Source organism: Telopea speciosissima, chromosome 1, assembly GCF_018873765.1.
Source record: "Telopea speciosissima isolate NSW1024214 ecotype Mountain lineage chromosome 1, Tspe_v1, whole genome shotgun sequence".
In the NCBI taxonomy this organism is placed as follows: domain Eukaryota; kingdom Viridiplantae; phylum Streptophyta; class Magnoliopsida; order Proteales; family Proteaceae; genus Telopea; species Telopea speciosissima.
Genome location: NC_057916.1, coordinates 33,213,425 through 33,239,283, shown reverse-complemented (window position 1 = coordinate 33,239,283; position 25,859 = coordinate 33,213,425). Strand labels below are relative to the sequence as shown.

At 40.7% G+C, this 25,859-nt stretch overlaps 2 protein-coding genes across 2 annotated transcripts; one reads left to right on the top strand and one right to left on the bottom strand.

Moving 5' to 3' along the window:
• Positions 1–956: 956 nt before the first annotated feature.
• On the bottom strand, positions 957–12,056 carry LOC122657512. The gene is made up of 3 exons (XM_043852233.1): positions 11,959–12,056; positions 4,874–5,006; positions 957–1,353 (listed from the first exon to the last, which is right to left on the bottom strand). Exons 2-3 carry the CDS (start codon positions 5,000–5,002, stop codon positions 1,252–1,254), a joined length of 231 nt encoding a protein of 76 aa, XP_043708168.1. The 5' UTR covers positions 5,003–5,006; positions 11,959–12,056; the 3' UTR covers positions 957–1,251.
• Positions 9,865–10,788, top strand: LOC122648622 (uncharacterized mitochondrial protein AtMg00810-like). Its single transcript, XM_043841836.1, has one exon. It carries the CDS (start codon positions 9,865–9,867, stop codon positions 10,786–10,788), a length of 924 nt encoding a protein of 307 aa, XP_043697771.1.
• Positions 12,057–25,859: the final 13,803 nt, after the last annotated feature.

Here is a 25,859-nt window from a genome sequence, read left to right as displayed (position 1 = left end):
AAACACACCCTTTACATATGTGGAAGGAACATTATGTTAGGCCCGAGAATGCCACTACGGCTCTTTTTTGCATCCCTTCCCCAATCCCCGGCCTTTTGGAAGAAACTTAGCCTCCTACCATAAGCCCGATTTGAATCCTCTGCTTCCGTCTGCCCGTGCGGCCTCACATAAGCAGGGGCAAAATGACCACCCTACCCACTGCCCAAGTGGGGTCCACACCCTACTTGTGTGTGGCCGTATGCCGGCTGCACCGGCAGGCGTCAGCAGAGGATCCCGATTTCCACCAGCCCTCTACCTCTTGTCTGGTGACTAGCCCTTTACCCACCTTTACCTTCCATTATAAACGGAATTTTAAAGGTTTTTCTTCCCAAGTTAAAACTCTAAAAAAACCCGTCACTTTTAGTTTGATGCAATGCTGTTATAGACAACCCTCCAAATCAAAGTTTAATCAAGTCCATTAATGGTGAGTTTCAACTAAATTAAGGTAGGTAGCCGCAGCCTTAACATCTCTTACCATATTCTTTCTCAGAAAATTTTTGTAATTGAGGGAGGAAAATTGAGTGAGAGTGGGAGAGGGAGGGGGTGGATGGCAGTGGCGGAAGTGGTGATGCAGGGCTGGTTTGCAGGGAGGAGTGTGGGATGCAGGGGAATGGGGAGGGAGGAGGGAATAGCTGAGTAGGTGCTCTTTCATCGGAGGAAGAAGAAGAATGGTATAAAATCTTACCCTTACCCTCTAAATGGTCAAGTAAACAGGTTTCACTAGTAACCCTAAGGCAAAACTAGGTGTACCTGCTAAGGAAACTCTTTGGCCGCATGAAAATTGCCAACCCCCTCCCCTTCCCCTTTCCCTTCTAAGATCTGCACTGCAACAATGGCCAAATGAGATGCAAAATAATCTCTATTTCATCACTTCTGATTGACCAGAAGGTTACTCAAATCATGACTAGGAGTTGTAATTCTCTCTTAAATGTGGATGATTTGGAATAACCACTCTTGACTTCAATTAACAAAGAAATTGTGATTAAGGGTTCATACTTCATCCAAATTTAAAATTAAATAACTAAGATCTTGGTGCATCTAACTGAGATATTGCAGCCTAGCCTGACAGGCCTTTCTAGGATCGCCCTTTAATTTTTTGTGTAACATTTGTACCAAAAAAACAAACATTTATTTCATCTACATATATTTTGGTCATGAGAATAGTTACAGAGAAGAGAGTAGGATAGTTCTTGATTACATCATAGAAGCCCATTAGCGGATGTTATTCTTGCGAGCTATCTCTCGAGCCATTTCCCTGAGTTCTTCTGGTGATGGAGGTCGAGGACCTTCAGGGGGATACACCACATAAGAGCGCTGATAACAAAAACCAAGATACTATGGTTTAGATTATGAATATCAGTAATAGGAAACATGATCTGCAAATCTAATAAGTTGTAAGTTCAAGTGTGGCAACACTAGTAGGGCCATGCGTAGCAATGTCAGGAATTGAACGGGTTAGAAAACAAGGACCTGAAGCTCCTCTTTACCACAATGTCTTTTTTAGAAGGACCTGAAGTTCCTCTTTGCCACAATTTTTTTTTGTTTGAAGGGCCCCACGATCCCCGGAATAAAAAGGAAAAATAAACATTTTATCATCCAGTCAAGCCTAAGCAACAAGAAAACTATCAACATCTAAGAAAAGCTATCTGGTCATCTAAACTAGAGGAAACATCAATTGCAGCTTGATACCAATCTAGCAAAAAAGAACTGAAACCCAATCAAAAACAAAACTGTGATAGGAAAGTGAATTCAGTTTCAGATTTAAAAGACAATGACTTAAGTTCAAACGGAAAGAAAAGAAGACAGAATATACATTGCAGTAAAATTGGCCAACTGCCAGAAGGGAGTGGGATGTAACATAACTCTCCCTACAAACCGTTTTCAGTTATGGGTTCAACAGAGGCCATCTCCTTAGTTATTTTTATTTGGGGGTCATTTTATAGGTTAGTATGTAAGGTGGAGTTGAGAGATTACCAAAATAAAGTTGTTGCAAGATGCTCTAGTCAATCAGTTCAAAATGTACGTCCAGAATTTTTGTCTTTTACGTGAGGATATGTAGTGTTTTTGACATATCTTGGTGGATGACCAGTCCTATCAGGTCTACAGCTTTCAAATTTCAATCAGGAATCAGTTACGGGGGACATCCACATAAAAATCCATCTACAGACCTCATAACAGGCTGTCCGAACAAAGATGACTCTTCCTATATCCATCAAATGACATTGCCAAATGTATCTCTACAATAATATAACTTTATCCCTTCCTGATCAGCAGCTCCACCCCCATCTCTAGTGCTAACAGCTCTACTCAAATTAAATCCCCTTCGCAATTAGTCCTGAAAAAGCCCCTATAACAGAACCATCCCATCCTCTTACAACCCCCAATATCTGATGGCCCTGCGTTCCCTAATGAACATCACAATTTTATGACTAATTGTACACCTCTAAGTATTGGTAACAACTAAGATGTGCCCTTGGACTTCTTTCGCATATTCACATTGAAGGTCAGCTGAGAAATCTGCATATCCTCTACCAGAATTCAAGCTCTAAGGGTGGAAGAAAGGAGTCCTTAAGAAAACTGAAATGTGATAAAAAGATCAGTCATTCAGTCGTGGATCAAACCTTCAGAAAGGCGGTAAACGCAGCCTAGAACATAATCTATAAATCCTATCCACATTAAGTCTTAATGGCACAATCAATTCACCTATTTCAATGTCAACAAACAATACATTGCCAGGAATTCAGCAGTCTCAACCATCTTGTTTAATCACATCTTACATAGATGGTGAAATATCTGCTCAACGCAACCGAAGCCATCATCAACTCTTGCTTTGAACATAGCAACAATTGGGGCCTGTGTGATAACACTTCTGTTTCTCTATTTCTCTGTTTTTCTGTTCTTGGGAACAAAAAAATAAGAGAAATCCATTTGTTAATACCGGTTCATTTTTCTGTTCCTGGGAATGAACCGGGACAAAAAAGTTGCTGAGAAATAGAAAAAAAGAAGCTCCAATTTGAAGCATGTGTCCCATAAATAAAAGGAAGAAATAAGGGGGGAATTGTTCTTTAACGAGCAAATGGTTAATTTGATGGACAAAGGAGGAATTTCATGTTCAAAATATAACACCACCACCAATGCAACTTCAACCACCAACATCGCCGCCACCACCACCTCCACCACTACTACCACCTCTACCTCCCCCACCTCCACCCCCACCGCCTCCCCCACCTCCACCTTCGCCACCGCCACTGCCACCATCACCACCTCCTCTATTGCCACCACCACCTCAACTGCCACCATCACCACCACCGCCTCCACCTCCACCACCACCACCATCACCACCACCTCCACCTCACCACCATCACCATCTCTGCCAGCACCACCACTACCTCCACTGCCACCACCTCCACCTCCACCTCCACCTGATTTTTGGGTATCCAGGACAAGCTCCGTGAGAGCCGCTTGAGGTGGTTTGGTCATGTCCAATGGAGACCCATGGATGCACCAGTAAAGAAGAGTGACCAGATTCAGCTTGAAGGAGCTAAAAGAGGTAGGGGCAGACCTAAAATGACTATTGGAGAAGTGGTAAGAAAGGATACGCATATGGTAGGGCTCGATCCTAGTATGACCGCAAATAGAGTTGTTTGGAGGACAAGGACCCGTGTACCTGACCTCTTGTAAGGGGATGTTCCTGGGATGCTGCTTTGACTACTGCTTAGACTTTTTCCTTTAATAATTTTTTTTTTTTTTTTTTTTTTACTTCCTTTTACTCCTTTTTACTTTTTTCTACTTCTCTTATTTCCATTTTTGTCATGGCCTCTTCGGATCCATGTAGCCAACCCCATTTAGTTGGGATAAGGTTATGGTTGTTGTTGTTAATGGCATTTTTGAAATTTTATAGAAGTTCTAGAAACAAAAATGATTATGTATAAGAAACGCGTTTCTGTTTCTTTTCTGATCAAGAAATAGAAATTATTATGCATTACCAAACGCCTTTTTTTGCCCAAAAATTTGACCCAGTAACAAAAATACAAAAATTCATTTCTGGAGTAGAAACATGGCCCAGAAACAGAAGTGTTAATATATTTCCTTATCTCATCAAAGAAAAAAAAACTACAAACATATAATTCTTGTAAGTAGATCAATTATTATATGTACATTCTCCTAAAATCAAAACCCACATGACCATAACCAATTGCTAGATTTTCTGGATTAGAAGCACAGAGGTGTCCGGCTTTCAGGATTCTCAAGTTGTTACATTGGATATCTTGTATCAGTGTTTTAAATGTGTCAGGGAACTTCTTATATAACCACAATTCAATGCAAGAGTAACTAATGAGGCTATTAAGTTTGCTCCCTTTGGTGTTAGAAGTTCGAACCAAACAATCAACACACAAAACCTAAACTCGAAAGAACACAAAAATTTGAAATTATCTCCTACAAAATACTAATTGGAGAGTACACATTCATAACAAACATTTCTGTCACATAAACATCACAGTTAACATTTAACAAGTTTGCACCATTGCAGCATACCCAACGGGACCTAATGTACCAGAAATATCTGTCCTATGCAATTATGTAAAAAATTGAAACCGGTATCTATCTGAGGAATTTATTCCCCACATATGTGTACATAAAAGTATACTAATGTATAATGATTGTAAACCAAGTTCTATTTAAAGTATATAACGTGTGAAAATCCGTAATCTCTAAATCAGAGTCTTCAGCTAAGTAGTCTTTGGTGTCACCCAAAGGGTGGATGAGAAAAAACAAACTCCAGTTTATCAATAAAAATCAAAACATATTAATGAATATGAGAGAGAGAGCTTACATTTCCCATTATTTTCTTGAGATTCTCAGTGTTGTTGGCAAATGTGAACATAAGAGCAATAGGAACTGACACATAGATAGCAAATTTTGCAATCTCGAGAATCCCTTTCGAAGTTCCAAGAGAAGACATTTTACTGAGAAAGAAAACTGAAATAAGTCAATTCCAGAAATGGAAAGCACAAACCACTTTGAAGACAGCAGAAAACCTAGAAAAAACAAGCAAAGAAAGAAAAGTAAGAAGAAATCGTAGTTAAAGTTATTTGGTGAATCTGCAAGAACCATGGGATATTTAAGCCTACTAATGATAAGGCGACTTAGCAGGTCTATGTAATTAAACAAGAAATTAAATATAAAACCAAAAAAAAAAAAGATTCATGAGGACATCTATGTAATTTCTATTGGACAAAATTTTCACACGTGTACAAATCTCCATTTGTAATCTTTCCATATTTGTTTAGATTCATTCGTTTCTGTACATTTCTTAGTTACCTTGTATTGGAGAATTCTTCTCCATTACTTCTGTATTTAAACATACATAGTCAATGAAATAATTATTCGACTCCGGTCACAAAAAGAGCAAAGTTGAGATCCCCTTCCTTCTCTGCTACCCTCCCTACCCAGTCCTTCTCCTATCGTCCCCCTAGCCGCAGTGACCAGCACCACTGCCTGTTCGCTGTTTTGCCCCCTGCCGCGACCAGCACCACTTGAGCATCCCACTTCCAAAATCTTTCCACCTATTCTTTACTTCACATATCAGCCACTTCAGTTTTCTCATCCTATATTATACTCACAACCATCATTACCTCACAACATCATCACATCGTCATCCCCTTTTCAACTACTATCATCACACTTCCAACTTCTATTATTTTTATCTCATTTTTTGCAATTCTTCCACTTACAACATGAATTGTACCGCCAACCCCTCACTCACCACGGTTACTTCTGACCCCTTGACCAATCCTACCAACTCTGACGCCATCACCTCCCTTAATGGCATCGTCAATCTCTTCTTTCTTCACCCCTCTGATAATCCAAGAGCCAACCTAGCCAGTCACCTCTTGACCAAGGTTCGAGAACTTGCGAGATCTCGGCGAGGGCGAGATCTCGCCGAGTTTCTCGGATTTTCAAAATCTCGAGACGAGATTGCCTGCGAGTCTCAAAAGTGCAATATCTCGCCAAGATCTCGGATCTCGGTTGGATCTCGGTTGGATCTCGGCTTCGACCCATTATTTTAACCCACCTACCACTTAAATACCTTACCTAATTGGACAAAACTCGACATATCTCGGCGAGATCTCGGGTTGACCCAAAGTTGAGGCTTCGAGTTGAAAAAAAAAAAATGCACCAACTCGGCGAGATCTCGACTCGTCTCGGTTTTTCCAAGAGTCGAGTTGGCACCGAGACCCGAGTTTTAGTACCTTGCTCTTGACTGGTGATAACTACTCAACTTGATGTCACACCATGGTCATGGCTTTCACCGTCAAGAACAAGATGGGTTTCATTGATGGGACCATTCCCAAACCCTCCCTCACGGATCCACAATATGCTGCTTGGCTATGTGTCACAACATAGTACTTTCATGGCTATTGAATTCCATCCACCGTGATTTGGCCCTTCTGTTCTCTACACTGATTCGGTTGTTAGTTGTGACTGTCTAGAAGGACCTTCACAATTGATTCTCTCCCTCCAACAGCCTTCGCATTTTTTCTCTTAAACATATTATCGCCACTTTACAACAGCATACTGACTCCATCACCAAGTATTACAATGCTCTGAAAAGTTGCTGGGTCGAACTTGCGACATACAATCCTCCACCATCTTGTACCTGCAGCGGGTATCATACTTTTGCCAATCACTATCAGAATCACCAACTGATGTAGTTCCTCATGGGGTTGAATGATGCCCCTTCCGCAGTCAGATTCTAGTTTTGGATCCTCTACCCTCATCCGGTTGTGCCTACTCTATTGTGTTGCAGGATGAGTCCCAACGTCTATTTCAATCATCCACTACCACCAAAGGATCTGCCCTCCTAGCTGCCCTTGCATCTCCCTCAGATGGTCATCTCCGCTTACCATCTGGATTTGCTAACGCGGCCATGTGTTCACGTTCCACTGACCAGCGGCCTAAGTCCAAGGATCAATGCACTTACTGTCACATGAATGTTACACTCGTGATGTTTGATACAAGCTGAACGGTTATCCCTCTCATTACCGGATTGCGCAACGTTTCCAACCTCATAATGGTGGAACCACTGCTGCTTCTACCACTTCTTTGGCATCCTCCAATGCCTCTACAACTCCTCTCACTGGTGAACAATATCAGCAGCTCCTCCGTCTGCTCAATGAGGTACATGTTTATTTCACTGCAAACCTGAGGTACGTCCCAATGCTTAATTTCTTCTGTTAATTCTCCTTCCATTTGGATTCTAGACATGGGCTACTAATCACGTTACCCACCAGCCCCGTTTATTACATTCTGTTCAATCCTCACTCTCTAACTCTATTGGCATTCCTGATGGCAGTAGTGTACCGAATCAGAATTCTGGATCCCACCATCATACTAAAACATATTCTCCATGTCCATAAGTTTAAACACAATCTTATCTCAGTACATCAACTCACCACCCATTTAAATGCTTACATAACATTTTTTCCATCTCATTGTCTTATTTAGGACCGCTTGACAGGGAAGGAGTTAAGAAGTGTCATGTGGGGCAAAATGTTGGGCAGTTATGAAGTGTCATATTGAGAAGCTTTGTGTAGTAGAGATAAAAATGTTAAAATGGATGTGCGGAAAAACTAGGAAGGATAAAGTAAGGAATCAACGTATTAGAGCTGACTTGGGAGTTGCCCCGATCAACAAGAAGTTCCGAGAGAGCCGTTTGAGGTGGTATGGTCATGTTCGATAGAGACCTAGGAATGCCCCAGTAAGGAGGAGTGATATGATTCCGATTGAAGGAGCTAAAAGAGTTAGGGGTAGGCTTAAAATGACCATAGGAGAAGTTGTGAGGAAGGACATGCATAGTCTATGTCTTGTACCAAGTATGACCTCAAATGGAGCCTATTGGAGAGAAAGGATCCATGTAGCAGACCCCATTTAGCTGAGATTCTCCTAACTTGCTGGGTTGTGCCTCTTTCCTCTTACTTTCATCTTTTCTTTTTCTTTTTTTTTTCAATCTTTCATTTGTCATTTTCCATTTTTTCATTTCCCATCTCTTCATCCCCTTTTTTTGTTTAGACCTCAGTTTTACCTACTTTGTTTGTTTGATCCATGTAGTCGACCCCATTAAGTTGGGATAAGGCTGAGTTTGTTGTTGTTGACAGGGAAGGAGATTGGACGAAGCCATGAACGTGGAGGCTTATACTATCGTCATAGTGATTCTCCACCTCTCTCTTGCCTCCACGACAACTACTTATGAGTTATGGCATCACCGACTAGGTCATCTTGCTTTCGACCGAATAAAAGCTTTACGTAACGCCCTTGTTTTCTCTTCCCCCTTACTTTCGACCCCTGTGATGTATGTCCCCTTGCCAAGCAACATTGTCTACCTTTTCCATCTAGTTCTATTTCTAAAACTGAAAATTTTCAATTAATTCATTGTGGCATTTGGGGACCATATGCCTCCACTAATACTGGTGCTCGTTATTTTCTGACTATTGTTTATGATTTTTCACAATGTACTTGGACTTTCCTTATGCATTTTAAATCTGACAACTTTCGTGTCCTTGGCAATTTCTTTTGCCCATGTGAAAAATCAATACAATTGTTCTATCAAAACCATACGCACTGACAATGGTATGGAATTTTTCATGGGACCAATGCAGTCTTTTTTTCATACCCAAGGCGTTTCCCATCACCACAGTATGGTTGCCACACCGCAACAGAATGGTGTGGCTGAACGCAAACATCACCACCTCCTCAATGTGGTACGTGCCCTTCGTTTTCAAGCCCACTTTCCCACCTCTTCTGGGGAGACTGCCTTCTAACCGCAACTTACTTGATTAACCGTCTCCCCACACCACTTCTTGATGGTCTCACTCTTTATCAGGCTGTTCTCCAATGCCCCATCTATGATCATCTCTGTGTTTTTGGTTGCCTTTGTTATGCATCATATGATCATCTACATTGTAATAAATTTGGTCCAAATGCAACACGGTGTATTTTTGTAGGCTATCCTCAAGGTCAAAAGGGATATTGTCTTTTTGACCTTACCACTCAAAAATATTTTTCCAATCGGGATGTCATTTTCTATGAAACAATTTTTCCCTACAAGGACCAACCTCTATCTACTCCCAATGACCCTCCTATTTTTTTCACATACCATTACGGCCTTACCCGATCACACTTCATGCAACCATTTCCCAATCTCTTCACCGCCTCTCCTAGAACCAAACCCCAACCCCCCACATGAACCCCCACTAACCCCCCCCCCCCCCACCTACTGCCCCAACCCCCACTGACCCCCCAGCCCGACAATCCAATTGGATACACCAACCTCCCACCAGGTTGGAGGATTATTATTGCAGCCACATGCACCCCAGTCCATACTACTCCGCCAAGTGTATCGCCAACCTCAGGTATGGCATACCCCCTGTTAGAATTTCTTTCTTATCATCGTTTTACCCCCTCCCACCTTGCTTTTCTTATCTCCATTTCTAGTGATTAGAAACCCACTTCCTTTACTATGGTAATAAAGATCCTAAATGGAAGGAAGTAATGGCAGATGAAAGTTCAGCTTTAGAGATGAACCATACCTTAACTCTCACTACCTTACCACTGGGATAAGTTCATATTGGCTGCAAATGGGTCTACAACATCAAACACCAATCCGATGGTTCCATTGAGCATTATAACGTTCGCCTTGTGGCCACGGGCTACACACAAACAGAGGGGATTGACTACAATGATATATTTGCTCCAATTGCTAAGCTTGTTACCATTTGTTGTCTCATAGCAGTCGCCACCATCCACGACTGGCCATTATACCAAATGGATGTCAACAATACCTTTCTTTATGGCGACTTGGATAAAGAGGTATACATGAAGATCCCACCTGGTTTTGCCAAACAGGGGGAGCATCACGTTTGTCGCATTCACAAGTTCCTTAATGGCCTCAAACAGACATCTCATAACTGGTTTTCGAAGTTCTTAACTGTCCTTGATGCTGGTTTTTCACAGTCCAAGGTTTACCACTCCTTATTCACCTCATGTGGCATGTCATCTTTTACAAGTGTTTTGGTCTATGTTGACGACATTATCATCACTGGTGATGATCCTACTTCAATCAGCATCTTGAAGTGTTTCCTCCATTCCCATTTTCAAATTAAAGATCTAGGACCATTGAAGTATTCCCTAGGCATTGAGGTAGCTAACTCTAAAAATGGCATCCATCTCTCTCAACAGAAGTGTGCTTTGGACATTTTCACTGATGTTGGTTTTCTTGGTGGTCGTCATTGTGAATTTCCCATGGAACCCAATCTCAAGCTCACACCTGATAATGATACACTTTTTACTGATCTTGTTGTTTACCGTCACCTTGTCGAATGCCTACTATACCTCACCATCACTCAACCTGATCTAGCATATTATGTAAATGTCTTAAGTCACTTCATGAACACACCACGGGAACCCCATTGGCAAGTGGCTCTTCGTGTTGTTCGCTACATTAAATCCAGCCCCAGTACTGGTATATTTTTCTGTACTACTAGCCCACTAGTTTTAACAACCTACTCTGGTTCAGATTGGGCTGCTTGTTCCACTACACAACGATCCATCACAGGTTACTGTACTTTTCTTAGCACAAGCCCTATATCTTGGAAGTCCAAGAAACAACATGCAGTCTCGCGGTCCTCTGTTGAAGCCAAATATCATGTTATGGCATCTACTGCTTGTGAAATCACTTGGCTCCAATAGTTGCTATCTGATCTCCACGTGCCACATCATACCGCTGTTCTCTATTGTGACAATCAGGCGGCTCTACATATTGCATCAAATCCCATCTTCCACGAGAGAACAAAACACATCGAAATAGATTGTCATCTTATCCAAGACAAAATTCTTGCTAGCCATATCAAGACTTCTTTCGTCCCCTCCAAACACCAAGTTGCAGATGTTCTCACCAAAGCTTTGGGACAACCTAACCTTTACAGTCTCATTGGCAAGTTAGTGTATGATCTCCACTCTCCAACTTGAGGTGAGTAAGCCAAGTTTTTTTTATCCACGTATCTTGCAAAAATGGAAAGAAATTATCTGAATCCGTTTACATGTCTATCTGTAAGGCAGTGTGAACAAGTAATATTCTAGAGTCCCTTCTATAGAAACGAATACCTATAACGATGCAGGAAACGAATGGAAATCGCAAACAAACAATCAGACAACGCAAAGATTTATGTGGTTCGACAAGATTGCCTACGTCCATGATGAGATGGGATCTGCTTCTCTATCAATGGAGAATAGGATTACAGCCGCTAGTCCTCAAGTCCATCGAGAGCAACAAGTGTCATTAGGTTCCTATCTTCACTCTAGATTAGATGGTTACCATCTTTGATTTACAGTTAACCAATACAACAAAGGGAATGAACGAAAGGAAAAACAAAGAAGAAATGAGTGGAAGAAAGGGATGACAGCTATCAGATTTTTTTTCAACGCTACAAATTAGTGTTCCAACCACAAACAATCCAGAACCGTCATCTATGATTCCTGCATATACACACTAAAAACTCAAAAATCCATGACGAAGAACATTTATCCAGTATTACAAGTAGCAGGAGGCAAATGAAGTGATAATTTAGCAGTAAAAAGGAAAAACAAAAAACACAGTTTAGATTTCTAAATGTCATATCTAGATTGCAAATAGACAGAACAAAAAATCTTAATCACGGCTATGTTCAGAAATGATCGGAAACAACTCGAGAGAATAGCTTGTTATGGAGTGTTCATATACTAAATCAGATCCTGGGATCAATCTAAACAGCTTATAAAGGAGCTATTCTTTCCGTTTCGAGAGCAGATGCCAAAGGAATTTAGAAGCATTGTCGGGAGATTGACAGAGAATTCGCAAAGGAAGAGAGGAAGAATACTCACGGATGTGGACCTTCTATTAAGCAGTAAATTTCGCCGTCGTTGGATCGTCTTCCCAGTGGAAATTGTTGCAGGGTTTTGGTGCGAGACAAGCAGAAAAAAGAGGTTTGTATAGTTATCTACGGTTTTTCATGGTTTGTCCAACGGCACATATGAGACCGGATGTTCCGGTCTGACCAGATTTAACCATCATCCTTGAAATTAAATAATTATTGGTTTCGGTTTGGACTTTAAAGAGTCAACCTCTTATTGGACTGGTTCAATCCGATCCAATATATGTGAAAAAACGACTAGAAAGAAAATTTCTGATCGATTTGTACTTGATTTCTAAAGTTCAGGCCGTTTCCGATTGAATCGGACTCCACGCAGGTGGATTCCATACCTGACTACTTGACACAATATAGCCAAGGTCACAGTGAAGGCCCAAAAACAATCACAGAGTTTATAATGTCCTTTCATTGATCTTCCAAAGGATGAGGAGACCAGGCCCACCCAAGGCTCAAGCCACAAGGAAGAGGTTTCCGGCCCAATGTTATGACTATTTTACAGACTGGCTCAGTCTGCTATAACTATGGCCCAAGGAGGAAAAAACATTAATTAGACTGGATTAGCTTCAAGCTTGCCAGTAAGAGTGTAAATCGTTTCTGTTATGTGTATTCGGTTCGGTTCTAGAGAGTGTTGGTGTGAATGGAATCAAATCAAGAACCGAATCGATTCTGAAAATCGATAATAAAACCGAAACTGCTCGGTTCAATTTGGTTTCAGCTCTTATTTGGTTCCGGTGCCTATACTCAATTCATATATTATAATATTATAAAATAGGGAAAACATCATCTCCCTCCCCTCTAAGTATCCATAATATCAACCCAATTCCCAAGTTTTGAATAATGTTAACGCCCTCCCCTACTATCCCAAGATTCTATCAACCTTATCCTAACCGTTAAAAAATGTCATTAAGTGATGATGTGGCATGTACAAAATATCTAAAACCCCAAAATACCCTTAATATTATTGTATTCCTTTTTTGCCCTCCCCTACGTTTCCTTTTGCATCGACTTCTCCCATTTCCTCTTCTTCCTCTACTGCTTCTTCTTCTTCCTCTTCTTCCGCCAGCAACTCGACCGATCCTTATGCTGAAACTAGTGTTAAGGCATGTTCCGGCCAATTTCTCACCGACCGTGATCATATTGGAATCACGCTGACGGATCCAGATTCCGATTCTGGATCAAATTCTAAGGGTTGATAAACGAATCGCATCAATTCGAAGTTTTTAACTTTTATACCATGGGGATTGAAGAAGAAAATGTAGAGCCCAAATGGAGCAGGTGGGAGCGTAAGGAAAATTTGAGGGAAAGATGTATTGAATCGATTCATAAAAAAGACGAGGCGAAAACAGAAACCCCACTGAAACCCATTTCCATCCAGTCCATTTTTCTTCTTCATTCCTTCTTTCTATTCCCCATTTCCATCTAGTCGAACCTGAAACCTCTGCAACCCATCTCTGTTTCTTATTTCTTGAAACCCATTTTGATTCCACCGACCCACTTTCTCCTTCATTTTTCTATTTTGTCTTTCTGTTATTCTAAAAAATCCCACCTAAACCCCACCGAACCCTCTCCCATTTTCCATATTCTTCTATTTTCCAGCCGTTATCACATCCCATTCTACTTCTTCTTCTTTTTTTCTACTGAAATCACTTCTCCCACTTTCTCTTCCCATCCCGGTTTATTATCCTTTCTTCCATCTTCTCCAGCTCTATCGACCAATACCCTTAACCAATTTCTCATCATATCCCAACCACGACATAACCAATTCCTTCTTCTCTGTCACCGCCGACAACCGCTTCACTCTGCTCCACAACTTCAGCGCCTCATCGCCAGCGTATCAACATTACTGAAAACAGAACATTACCTATAAACAAGAATAGAGAAAGTAAAGGAAAATTTTGAGGGAAACATATATTGGATCGATTCATAAAAAAGATGTTAGAAGATAATCCGCATCGGTGCATCACTTTCTTCCTCACACATAAGCACACACACACACAGAAGATTTGTGTTCGTAAGAGACGCCACAGGGTTTTAGGGCTTTTTAAAGGAATGAATGAGGAAGGAAAGGGGGAGCAGGTTGTCTGTTATACATACGAACTAGGGTTAGGTTTTTCGAATTCTTATATCAACTTCCCACTTTTGCCCCGTGGTGGTGGTGGCGGTGGAAGAGGATCGGAGGCGGCAGTGGTGGCGATGAGATGGTGGTGCTGGTGGAAGAAAGAGAAGAAAAAGCAGCACAGAGGAAGAAGACGACGCAAAAGAGAAAGTATGGGAGGACAAAAAGGGAATAAAATTTTAAGGGTTTTTTTTAATAAACATATTAAGGGTATTTTGGAGTTTTAGAAATTTTATACATGCCATGTCATCATTTAATGGGGTTTTTTTAACGGTTAAGGTAGGTTGATAGACTCTTAGGAAAGTAGGGGAGGGCATTTTCATTATTCAAAACTTGGGGATTGGGTTGATATTATGGATACTTAGAGGGGAGGGGGATGATATTTTCCCTATAAAATATTAATGTACAATATATATTTTTATATATATAATAAATTATATTATATTATAATGTAGTAGTATTATAAACCTAATACTAATATTACTAATATATACTATAATATATTAGTATCCCAATTCAGTTGGTTTTGGTTTGAACCGACGGTTCTTATGCTAGAACAAGAACATAACTGAATTTGATACTACATTCCATAACCGAATTGAAACCAAATTTATTCACTCCAGTTTTGATTTCAGTTCCGGTTTCAATTTGACACCCTTACTTATCAACCCAGTGAGCAACTGGACCTTAAGAAATAAGAGGCAGAGCAACAAATTGTGCTGCACTTGGGAGGTACACCAGGAGTTTTCTATGTCTGCTCGTCATCTATATGCATATCGTTTGCTTGAATTTAGGGAACGAGTTTTCCTTAAGCTATAGTGAAGGAGGAATTCCTTCACTCACCAATGGTCATCATTGTGTTTGGATGGATGTCATAGAACAATGAAGGGCATTTCAACAATGAAGGGCATTTCAGACCTTCAACATGTAGGAGGGGAAGTAATGATAAGTAATGACAACCTTAGATTTGTAGGTGAATCCTTCATTGTGGGTGAAGGAAACTTCCCTGAATGGTCTTAGAAGCATTAATTTTAAGGCTGTTTTGGGTTAGCTCTAGAGAAGTTACTTAGGACCCAATTTCTATTAATCCATGGTGAAGAGAGAATCTTTTCATCCACATACTTGACTCTCTCATTGAGCTAGAGAAAAGTATTTTGGAGATCAACAACAGAGGTAGGAGTTAATGATGCTATTCACCCTTCCCAAATATAATCATAGCATCAAATCACCGTCTTTCACTAATGGTGAAGAAAACCAAATTATCCTACTTACCATCCCAAATACTGGGGAGAAAGCTGTAATTTGTTGATGAAACAGAAATGTTAAGGAGACAATCTTATGTGGTCTTTAAAGGACCTATGAACCAAAAGAAACCCTAGGTTACCTCAAGGTTGCTTGAATGCCAAAACAAGGGAGGTCCTTTGAGGACACATTAATTCCAAGGGGCAGTCTCCTTAGGCCTTAGAATTTATGGACTATGATCTCAAGCGTGAAACAAGCTCTACTCTTTCAAGACTCCTACGACAACTCTATCTCTATTCCTAGAAGCTCTCACATGTGATATGAACTATCTTTTAGTTTCCTATTATAAATACACTAATTAGAGAGTCATGTTCACTAGGGTTGTACGTTCTATATATACTCTCTATTTCGGATAATTTCAATATGAATCACAATTATACACATTGACATGGTATCAGAGCATCAATGGGGGAGTGCATATGTTGACATACCCGGTTCACTGCAAAGGTGACATCGGGCCTAATAATGGTTATATATTGTAAGACCCCAACAATGGAACGATAAAGAGTGGGGTTTTCCATGAGGACACCTCTTGGATCCAAGTCCTTGGTAGTGGTGGTGTAGACACTGAATTTTGTCACCCCCTCGGTGATGAGGACAACAGGACACGAACAGATATCGGTATCTCTTTCAAGAAGGACTCCTGCCCCTACATTTGAGCCAAATCATTCTGACATCCCTAAAAATGACTTATAAGACCCTTTTACCAATCGCTGAAGGAGGTACTGCTCACCTTCCCCAACCACGGCGGTCCCACTAGCCTAATAGGCCCAAAGAAAGAAGCCTAATAGGTCCAAACAGACCCAAAAAGAGCCAAGAAACCCATTTTTAGCCCAAAGTCACTAGGTGATGTCATACCCTGGGCACGGCGCCGTGGAAAGCCATCCACGACGCTGTGGTAAGCTACCACGGCAAAGTGGCAAAATTTCACATTGTCATAGGAGCCTGCAGTATCACCAGGATGACATCACCCATGGCGCCATGGAGGACCCTATGGCACCGTGATTCCTGGGTCCCCTCCCTATAAATAGGAGGGTCCCCCTCCCCCAAAATCAAGCAAGAAAGAGGGAAGGAGACCCTCCCCAGCTCCGTTTTAGAGCATTCTTAACTCCTTTTTCCCATTTTTTTGTCCCTTTCTAGTGTAGGGAATCGCATTGGCGATAGCGATGGGTAGATCCGTCAATTACCCCGCTTAACGAGCGATCCCTATCAACCCCAGGTTAACCCGTTACTCCGTCCACATACGGATAACAAAAAACCACCTCTCCTAGCCATTATTCCATCAACATACGAATAACAATAATCTCTTTTTTATAGTCGTTATTCTGTTTGTATACAGATAACGAGAATCCCTTATACAACCGTTGCTCTGTCCGAAGTCTGAGTAACTAAACCCATCTCATATAATCCTTACTTTGTCCAATAAGAGAGAGGTAAGCCGATCGTCTGTCTCCACCTGAGCCGTGGGACATCGTATATTTCGTATTTGGTACAGTTTCATTTATTTCTTGTATTTCTTGACAGGTATCTGTCTCTTTCCTTTTTATTATTTTTGGCATAATGTAGACCATTGAAGTAACTTGCTTTAGTGTACATAGTAAATGAATTTTTTTTTTCTTTTTCATGTTTAGTACATTATAATCCAGCCTTGCATATTGATATAGGATGTATTATTAAGGGAGAATATTCAAAAACAAGCATCTAGTAGAAAGACTAGTTTATCTGGGCGAGGTGGGTGCCTAATACCTTTCCATTCTCGTAACCTGACTACTTACCCTGAATCTCTGATCAGACCATATGAAATCACGTAGCCTTTTCCGCTAATCCCGGATGGGGCTACACCCATTGGGTCCTAGGCCCTAATCCTAGGTGGTGACTCCATTTCTTTATGAAGCATGATCCCAATCCCCATGATGATATGTCAGAACGATCTGCCATTATTCATCGAAACCAATCTTTGTCGCCATAAGGCTGAGGAACCCTCGTCCCGAGGATCACGGTACTTACAGGTGGCCATAGGTGTTCCATCCACCTCCACTTCTTCTCTGTCCACTTACTTATCTGTAAATCACATATTTCATTTTTGCACGAAGCATGTAGAGATTGACTATAATTTTGTTCGCGAACGGGTTGCCTTGCGTCGGTTGACTGTTCAGTTTATCTCCACTGCCAATCAAATTGTTGATATCATGACAAAGGCTTTGCCCACGACTCGTTTTCAATTCATGTGTGATAAGCTCCAAGTTCGGCTACCTTGAGCTTGAGGAGGTATATTGATTGTGATCTCAAGCGTGAAACGAGCTCTACTCTCTCAAGACTCCTACGACAACTCTATCTCTATTCCTAGAAACTCTCACTTGTGATATGAACTATCTTTTAGTTTCCTATTGTAAATATACAACTTAAAGAGTCATGTTTACTAGGGCTATACGTTCTATATATATTCTCTATTCTGGAGAGTTTCAATATGAATCACAATTATACACGTTGGCAGCATCACTCTTGAAGAAAACTACAATTTTGGCATCATTTTCTTCTTTTATTTTTCCCCTTGTTCTCATACTGTGGCTTTGTTACTAATGCAAAGATTTGCAGACAACCCTCTAACACATAACTGGAGGCAAGCTTTGAGATTGCTATTGCTTACAAAATTTCCCTTTATGGGTATGCTATGACCCTAAAGCCAATGTCCATAATTAATCTTAGGGAAGGTTAATTAACACTGGAAGCCTCATAATAATGTCGTTTAGTCCCGCATCTCAAAGGGAGTCCTAATACTAATACACCTAAGGTAATGTGGTTAAAGTAAATAAGATACCATTTAATCAGTCAGTGTTTGTTAATGTTTATTAATCTTTTAAAAAAGGAAAGTAGTTTTCTGTCCGAGAGTGTGGCCTATCATAAGTCTAGCTCTCTCCTCCCAATATGAAACTCCTCCTCAAAACAAGGGGGCAAATGTCTTTTCATATTGGGAGGAGAGAGATAGGCCACACTCCTGGACAGAGTTCTTTTTCCCTTAAAAAAATATTTAATTAATAATCTTTGCTTAAACAACTTTCATAATCTTTGATGCTTTAGAGTAACCTTCACAACAATGGTCCTACTTTAGTCTTATTGTTGGGGTTACACCTTGTTGCTATCACAAAAAAGAGTTGTCACCATGTCTTAAATTTATAATGATATGACATCTTGATCCCTATAAAAAGGATACAAAAATCTAATATTCTCTCAATAATGGATGGATTCACTTTAACATCTAATGACGCCATGCTAGTGAACCAAAATGAATGACACCTCCTTAACTATGATAGATGCCAAGATTAGTGGTATATTAAATTGTAATAGAGTATATAAGGAATATGTTTAAGAATATAATTAGTAGTATTAATATGATTCTATATAACATATTAAAGTAGGGTTCAACACTTCCATTCAAAACAAAAGATAAGAATAGCTCTGCTCTCTTTTATGGGTTTTCTTTTTTAATTGTGGATCATAATCTAGTTAGACGATGAAAATTTGTTTTGAAAAATGGTTCTGTTAACCAACACCAAAAGAAAAACAAGTCTATATTTTAAGGGCATTAACTTGGTTGATTCATATAGTTTTTATAATTGGTTATTGTGTTAATGATATAATTTGGTTAATCAAAAGAAATTTTGACTTTTCTTCTTACGAAAGTTACGAGAGAATTAGGGGCAGAAAAAGGGTGGTTCAGACTTTGGTAAATGCAACTATGTAAGGACCGGATTGAACCTTTTGGACTATTTGGTTCAATCACACTAACGAGCAACCTAGATTCCTTAGGTTGTTGGAGTATATACAGAATAATCATTCTTCTCTCTTTCTTGATTTAAATTATATTTACTGTGCTGAACCAGCTTTTATCCTTTTTGGCTTGTATAGAGTTTTATTGACCTATCTTCATTATGGGTAATCAACCTATTGTAGACACCAACACGTTATGAAATATCTCCATCCTCACTCTTAGGTTTCCTTTGACAGCTGTTTGGGCATTGTCGTCTGGATCAAGTTATCTCAAGATAGAAAGGGAGTAGGGTACTCTCTTTTCTGTCTAAGGAGTCGCCACCTAGATAGATGTCTAGGACCAAAAAATGTCTCCCTCTCTTAGGAGGGAGGATAAGTTTGACTCAACAATATGTAAGGTAAGTTTGACTCAACAATGGATAAGGTAAGGTAAGTTTGATTCAGTAATGGTTAAGGTAAAGTTTGCTCAGGCTCTGGGTAGGTTCAAAGTATGGACTGGGAAGGTGTTAGGCATCCGGCCAGGCCCAACCTATGGTCATTCTCTTTCTATTTTGGACCATTCTAATAATGTAAATATAAAATCCTAAGGAGTTCTTTTTCTACCAATGATGTGATCCCTTAATTGAAGCCTTGTGTCATCATCACACTCCTACCTCTATTTATGAAATCAAAATTACCCTCCTTAATATAATTCGACTCTACCAATAGCTGTGGTGAAGGAGTGGATGAAGGGAAACTTGATCCTTTCAATATTATACCAAATCTATTTCAGACCAAATGATCAAACTGGTCTAACTATTGATGGTCATGATCTCAGTTTGGTCCTCTTATTGAACCCAAGAGACTTGACAACCTAGCGAACCACATGAACTGTCTCATTTTTTGGTGAACAATTCAACATGAAAGGTTGGTTCAGATTTGGGTTAAACCATAATGTAAGATATGTCTAAATGGTTTAAAATCCTTTTTTCTTTGTGTTAGTAAATCATAAATTTTAATAATTTTAAATTTAGAAACTCCAACATAATCTTTTTAAGAAATCAAACCTACATTTAGTGTGAAATGATTGGCAAGTGATTGATAGAACGAAACTCATTGATTGTGTTCTTAAAAAAATAGTCCTACACAATTATGAAATAAATAGGAAAACCTTTTCACATCCTTTATGCATAAGATTTTTTAACTATTACTGCCTGGAGAGGACTTCCCCATGATGCTAGTGTGGGAGAATCTTTCAGACACCAATGGTGATACGAGGAATTATATAATCCATATAGGATCCCTATGGTTAGATATGAGAATAGAAAATAAAAAACAAAAAAACCATGTGAGAGAGTGATAGTATAATAGTATCGTGGAAGCGTTCCCCCTTACTATTTATAGCTGATTTAAAATCAGTACCCAATGTTTTAAGCTTGACCCCCAAGCATAGAACAGGTTGGCCAGTCCCACTTTAGTTCGCCTATGGAACAATATGTGCGACTACATGCCTCTTGTTATAAGGATAATTAATCTCTTACCATAAAAAAAAATTATAAGGATAATTAATTATAAAAAATGATCAAGTTCTCTGAGCAAGTGGCATAGAGGGAAGTGTAGCAAAATGGTATCGTGTTATACTCGCACCCCGGGATATAATTAAATATTATTCCTTCTCGTGACGTGTAGATACCGCTGCCATGTATGCTGGTGACCTGTTCTCCATGATTATCAAACCTAGTAACAAAATCATTGACCACAGTATGGGCTTACCTGTAGAGGAAAGGTTCCTCAACCGCCAGTGGGGAAAGTTCGTTGATGGCGACTTTGTTGACTATCCTCCAAGTACCAGTCCGGGAAGCGAGGAGTTTAGGAGAGAGCATCCTAGACCGTCGCCTCAGTTGGACACTTCGTTCAGTGATGAGCTTGGCATTGCGGCGGCGAAGCTATTCGGGGTCATGGGTGATAAACCATGACAGGGAAAAAGTAAGTTCTAGCCCTCAAGTTTTATTATTTATTCTTTTCTTGGTGACCTCGAAGTACGGGTCAAGGCGTGAACCGCTTGAACTATTTCATGTGAGAAGGGAATATTTTAATTTCGGGTCCCACTTACCTTTGGGAAGTACATTGAGGGCTTATACCCATCTCATGTGAACCCATCTTAAAGTGGGCTTTTCCCTAATTAAAGCTTGTGGGCAGGCCCATTTAACTTAAGAAGCCATTTAACTTGTATGGCCCATTTCACTAAAGGCCCATTTAACCTATTGACCCAAGGATGGGTTATTCCATTCACTTACCCACATAGAACTAATGGGTCAACCCATTAGGCCCTCATGACCCATTTGACTTGAGGTACCCAAATACCCACTTGTTATAAATAAGTCCAAGGGAGAGAGAGAGAACATTTACTTCTCATTCATCATTCTCATCTACCCTAAACGTGGAGGAGTAAAGAGGAAGGAGAGAAGGAGGGAGAAGACTGCAGCAGCTTAGTGGGAGGTTAGAGACCCCACCTCTTGAAGCCTCAACGTGGAGCTTCTCCCTTAAGGTAGGTAAGCCATTAAAGCTTTCTCCCTTCTTTTATTTTGATTTGGGATTTGAATCGGTCTAGGGTTTATCTTTGAACCCAAAGGTCGATTGGAACCCTTGGCTGTGATTATTGTGGAGCTATTTCACTCCATGGCCAGTCCAAAAGCTCTCAATCCCTCTCCAATTGAAAGGCTTAGGGTTTTTACCCTATTATGCCCTAAAATAGGATTCTTGTTGCTTTCCCTTTTGAGTTTTTGGGATTACATGGACCTAATGAGGTCATAGGACCCTACTGAACTTAGGGAGAAGCATTCTTGAAGCCTCCTTACCCTCAAACCCCTTGGGGAAGAAACCCCTGATGAGAAACCTTTCCATTTTTGGTTTTGCAGGTATGTGGTTTTACATACGGTTTCAGTACCTACGAGAAACCACCCTAAAACCACCCTCCTGAGAAAGCTCTGTTAAAGTCAGTTTTAGGTGTGGTTTCATGTTTTGAGACAAATCACCCATAAAACCACACTGGGCAGAGACTTTCCTAAGCCCCTAGTTAGCTAGGATTTACATGTGGATTCAGGTTTTGGGCATGAAACCACCCATAAAACCACGCTGTCTCTGAAACCTTAAACTTAGCTAAATTATGGGGTATCTTTTGGGGATTCTTCCCTTTTATATAATTAACCATGTTTCCACTTTTCCATTAGATTGTATTTTCCCTTTCTTGCAACGTGTTACTTAACCTCGGCGGCAACCCATAACTTGAGACATAACACATACGGTGAGTGGGTTTGGTTGTTTGGGCTTGATATTATTATTGCATTGTATATTATGTCATCATTATAAATTATTAAGCATGCTTACGCATATTGCATACTTTTATATATGATTGTTATAATGTGGATTGGAGATGCTTTACTTTGATGGGTCTCGGTGTCGGTGGGTGCCGGTGCCAAAACCCCGGATACTATATATATTTTTATAAAGTCATTATGTTGAATGTCATGTTGAACTGTATACGCCGTGCCGTGCTGGTAACCGGGCACTAAACCAGATGAAAAGTTGATGCGCCCGGATTACCTCTCGGGACGATAGGACTTGCATGTAGTATATCTGCGGCTAGAATTTCACACCCTTATGCTACGACCCTTACCAACAGGGGTTTAGGTGTTGGGTAATTAGTACACCGGATTCTGTGGAGGTGGGAGAGGCCAGTCATGGTAGTATTGGTCATCAGGGGTCTACCACTGAGTGGTCTTGGAGGCTTCGATCGGCGTAGGTCCCAGGTGATAATTGAAGTTTCATTGTGGCGATAAGTTAAGTGACCCACAGTGTCTCCCGAGTTGTCACAGTAGCATTTACCTTTGACTTAGTTGTTTGTTAGGTGGAAAAATGGAATTAACATGTGCATGCATCATTGGACTATGTGAATTGCGTGTTTGTGCATCTTCATCCCCTCACTGGCTCAGTGGAGCTAACCCCCTCGTGCGCACACTTTTTAGATTATGATGCAGGTGACAGGTATCTCGCGGGACTTGGAGTTCAGCCCTAGGGATACGATGAGATTGGTGAGGGAGAGCCGAAAACTGTGTTCGAGGAACATGGTGAATGTTGTCCTTGTGATGATTGTGCCTACGGGCCGTGAGGATATTCGGGACTTGATCCCTTTTTGATTTACTTTTGGGGCTTAGGCCAATGTTGAAACATTTACGGTTATACCATTTTGATAGTTATTAGATGGTCATTGAAAATGTAACTAACTACTGTATTTATCATCTAGCCTTTGAACATCTTGTAACTATTTGATTCTATACGCTTTCGCAATACTACTGATATTTGGAATGTAATATTCTTTTTTCCCGTATTCTGATATTATATTATGTTAATATTGGTTATGACTGCGCGTTGGGACACTGTGTCAGTGATCCGGGCGATTTAGTAGCATGACACGTGTCGTCCCAGTCACCCTTTATACTATATTATATTCCTTATCTGGAATAGGGGCGTGACAGCGTGGTATCAGAGCATGATGCTCTGCACCAGCCATAGTCTTGCGACTTATGATTTACTCTATACAACTAGGGTCTAATTTAAAAGCCTTCAACAAGAATAATTGGAATGTGTGTGTATTTTAGGGAGGAGACAAGTCAGGGTGAAAGCCAGTGATAATAGTGAATAATAAGAACAATAGTACAAGGAAAAGACATATGTATATATATTCCTTAACTTTCAGCTGTTTAGTACATTGTTCACAAGTCCAAAAAGGAAAATTATAAAATTTCAACTGAAATTATAATTGTGAGTTCTTACAACCAGGGAAGAAAAAGGAAATGCTAAATAGTAAGGCTAATAACTGGAAGTTCCAAGGAGAAACATGTTAGAAAGGGTTGGGAGTCTATAAGTCCATCTCATCATCACTGCCTGACTCATCATCGGTTCCTTTATCATGGAGATAGGAATGTATGTCATGCACTTGCCTCTCAAGGTTCTCGATGTGCTGGTTGGATACATCTAGTCGGGCATTTACACCAGCGAAGCCCTGAGTCATGTCAGTGCTCATCTGACCCAAGACCGTAAGAATCTTGTCTATGTCTGACCCTCCTGGAGCAGTGCCTGATGTCAAGGCCACGTGTGCAGCTGGCTGAGGAGGAGGCTCCGGTACCTGAGGCTCAGGCCCGTAACCCTCTGCTGGGGGAATTGGTTCCCCATCACTGTATGTGTCAACTGCAATCCGCATCCTCGCCACTGCATTGTGATCTGGAGGTGGATCTTCAGTTAAGTCTTGATCCTCCCCGCACAAGTCAACCCCGAAGTGTAGAAAGATAGTTGTAAGCAGCCTCCCATAAGCTAGATCTAAGTTCTTCTTAGGATTCTGCCCGACATGAACCATGGTGCGCATAATGATGTAGGGTAGACAGATTGGTATGCCCTTGTAAAGATGATAGGCCACATACCCCACAAAGATAGAAGGCATGGTGCGGTGACCTGCTATGGGCACGATGTTGTGCTGAATAATTCGGCTCAGTATCCTTGGAGACGTAGCAAATGAAGTTTCAGGCACCTTCTTCTCAAATGCCCCGTGGGTAAGCTCCTTGTATAGTCCTATGTAAGCCTCCCGCTTAAGGAAGGAGTAAGGGCTCTTTCCCGGTGCACTATAGGTTTTCTCTCCCCAAACACCCACATTTAGGATACCTGCTAGCTGTGCTGCTGTGAAAGTTATAGTAACTCCCTTGACATATGAGATGATTCTATAGTCTCTTGTGCCCAAATTCTCGGTGACCAAATTGGAGTAAAAGTGACGGATGAGCTTGGGGTAAAATGGTTCTAGGAGATTGAGGAGGTTGGTCCACCCCAATGCATCAAATCTCGGCCCCACCTTGTAGGCTTTGAGATCATCCAATACTACATCCCGTCCTTCCACGATACTCTTGAGGCAGAAGTAGTCTCAGTAAAGCCCCTGTTTCTCCATGTCTCGAAACCACAGTGGATCCAGAACTATAGGTGCAGCTTGTTCAGCCCGTGCACGACGTGTCCTTGGGGCCATGGATTTTGTTAACTTGCAGCTAAAATCAAACATGTGTAACAGGTTAATATATTGAATGCTAAGGCATGAACAAATGAACAAAGTAAAGATGATAGTGACAACCCAAATTAGTGCAAATTGACACTACATAGCAAAACCGAATTCATTTGGGGCAAAAAGAAAATGAATTTTTTGGATAGGGTTTAGGATTTCTCCAAAACCCAACCCAAATCCCTAATGTAGGTGCAAAATCATGGGAGATGCCTCATATAGGTTGCATATAATGTGAAATCGATTAGGAGTGGGCTATAAACAGTCTATTTTACAACAAGAAAGTGAAACCCCAAGTTTTCATAAACCAGAAAACGCATATTGGGGCTTCTCCATGAGAGAAATCGATGGGAGAGAGAGAGGGATCGATAGAAAAGGAAGAGACCATACCTGAAATCGATCGAGTGCTGTGGTGGAGTGATTTGAGTACCAAAATCTACCAAGAAATGGTGGAGAGAGAGGCTACGGTTGCTCCTAAGGTTCTCCAAAGCCTTTCAAAGGTGTTTTGAAAATAGAATAGTAACCCTTTAAGTCGCGGGTTTTTAATTTTTAAGTTTTGGGCCATGTGGTTTTACCCATGGTTTTAGTCTAG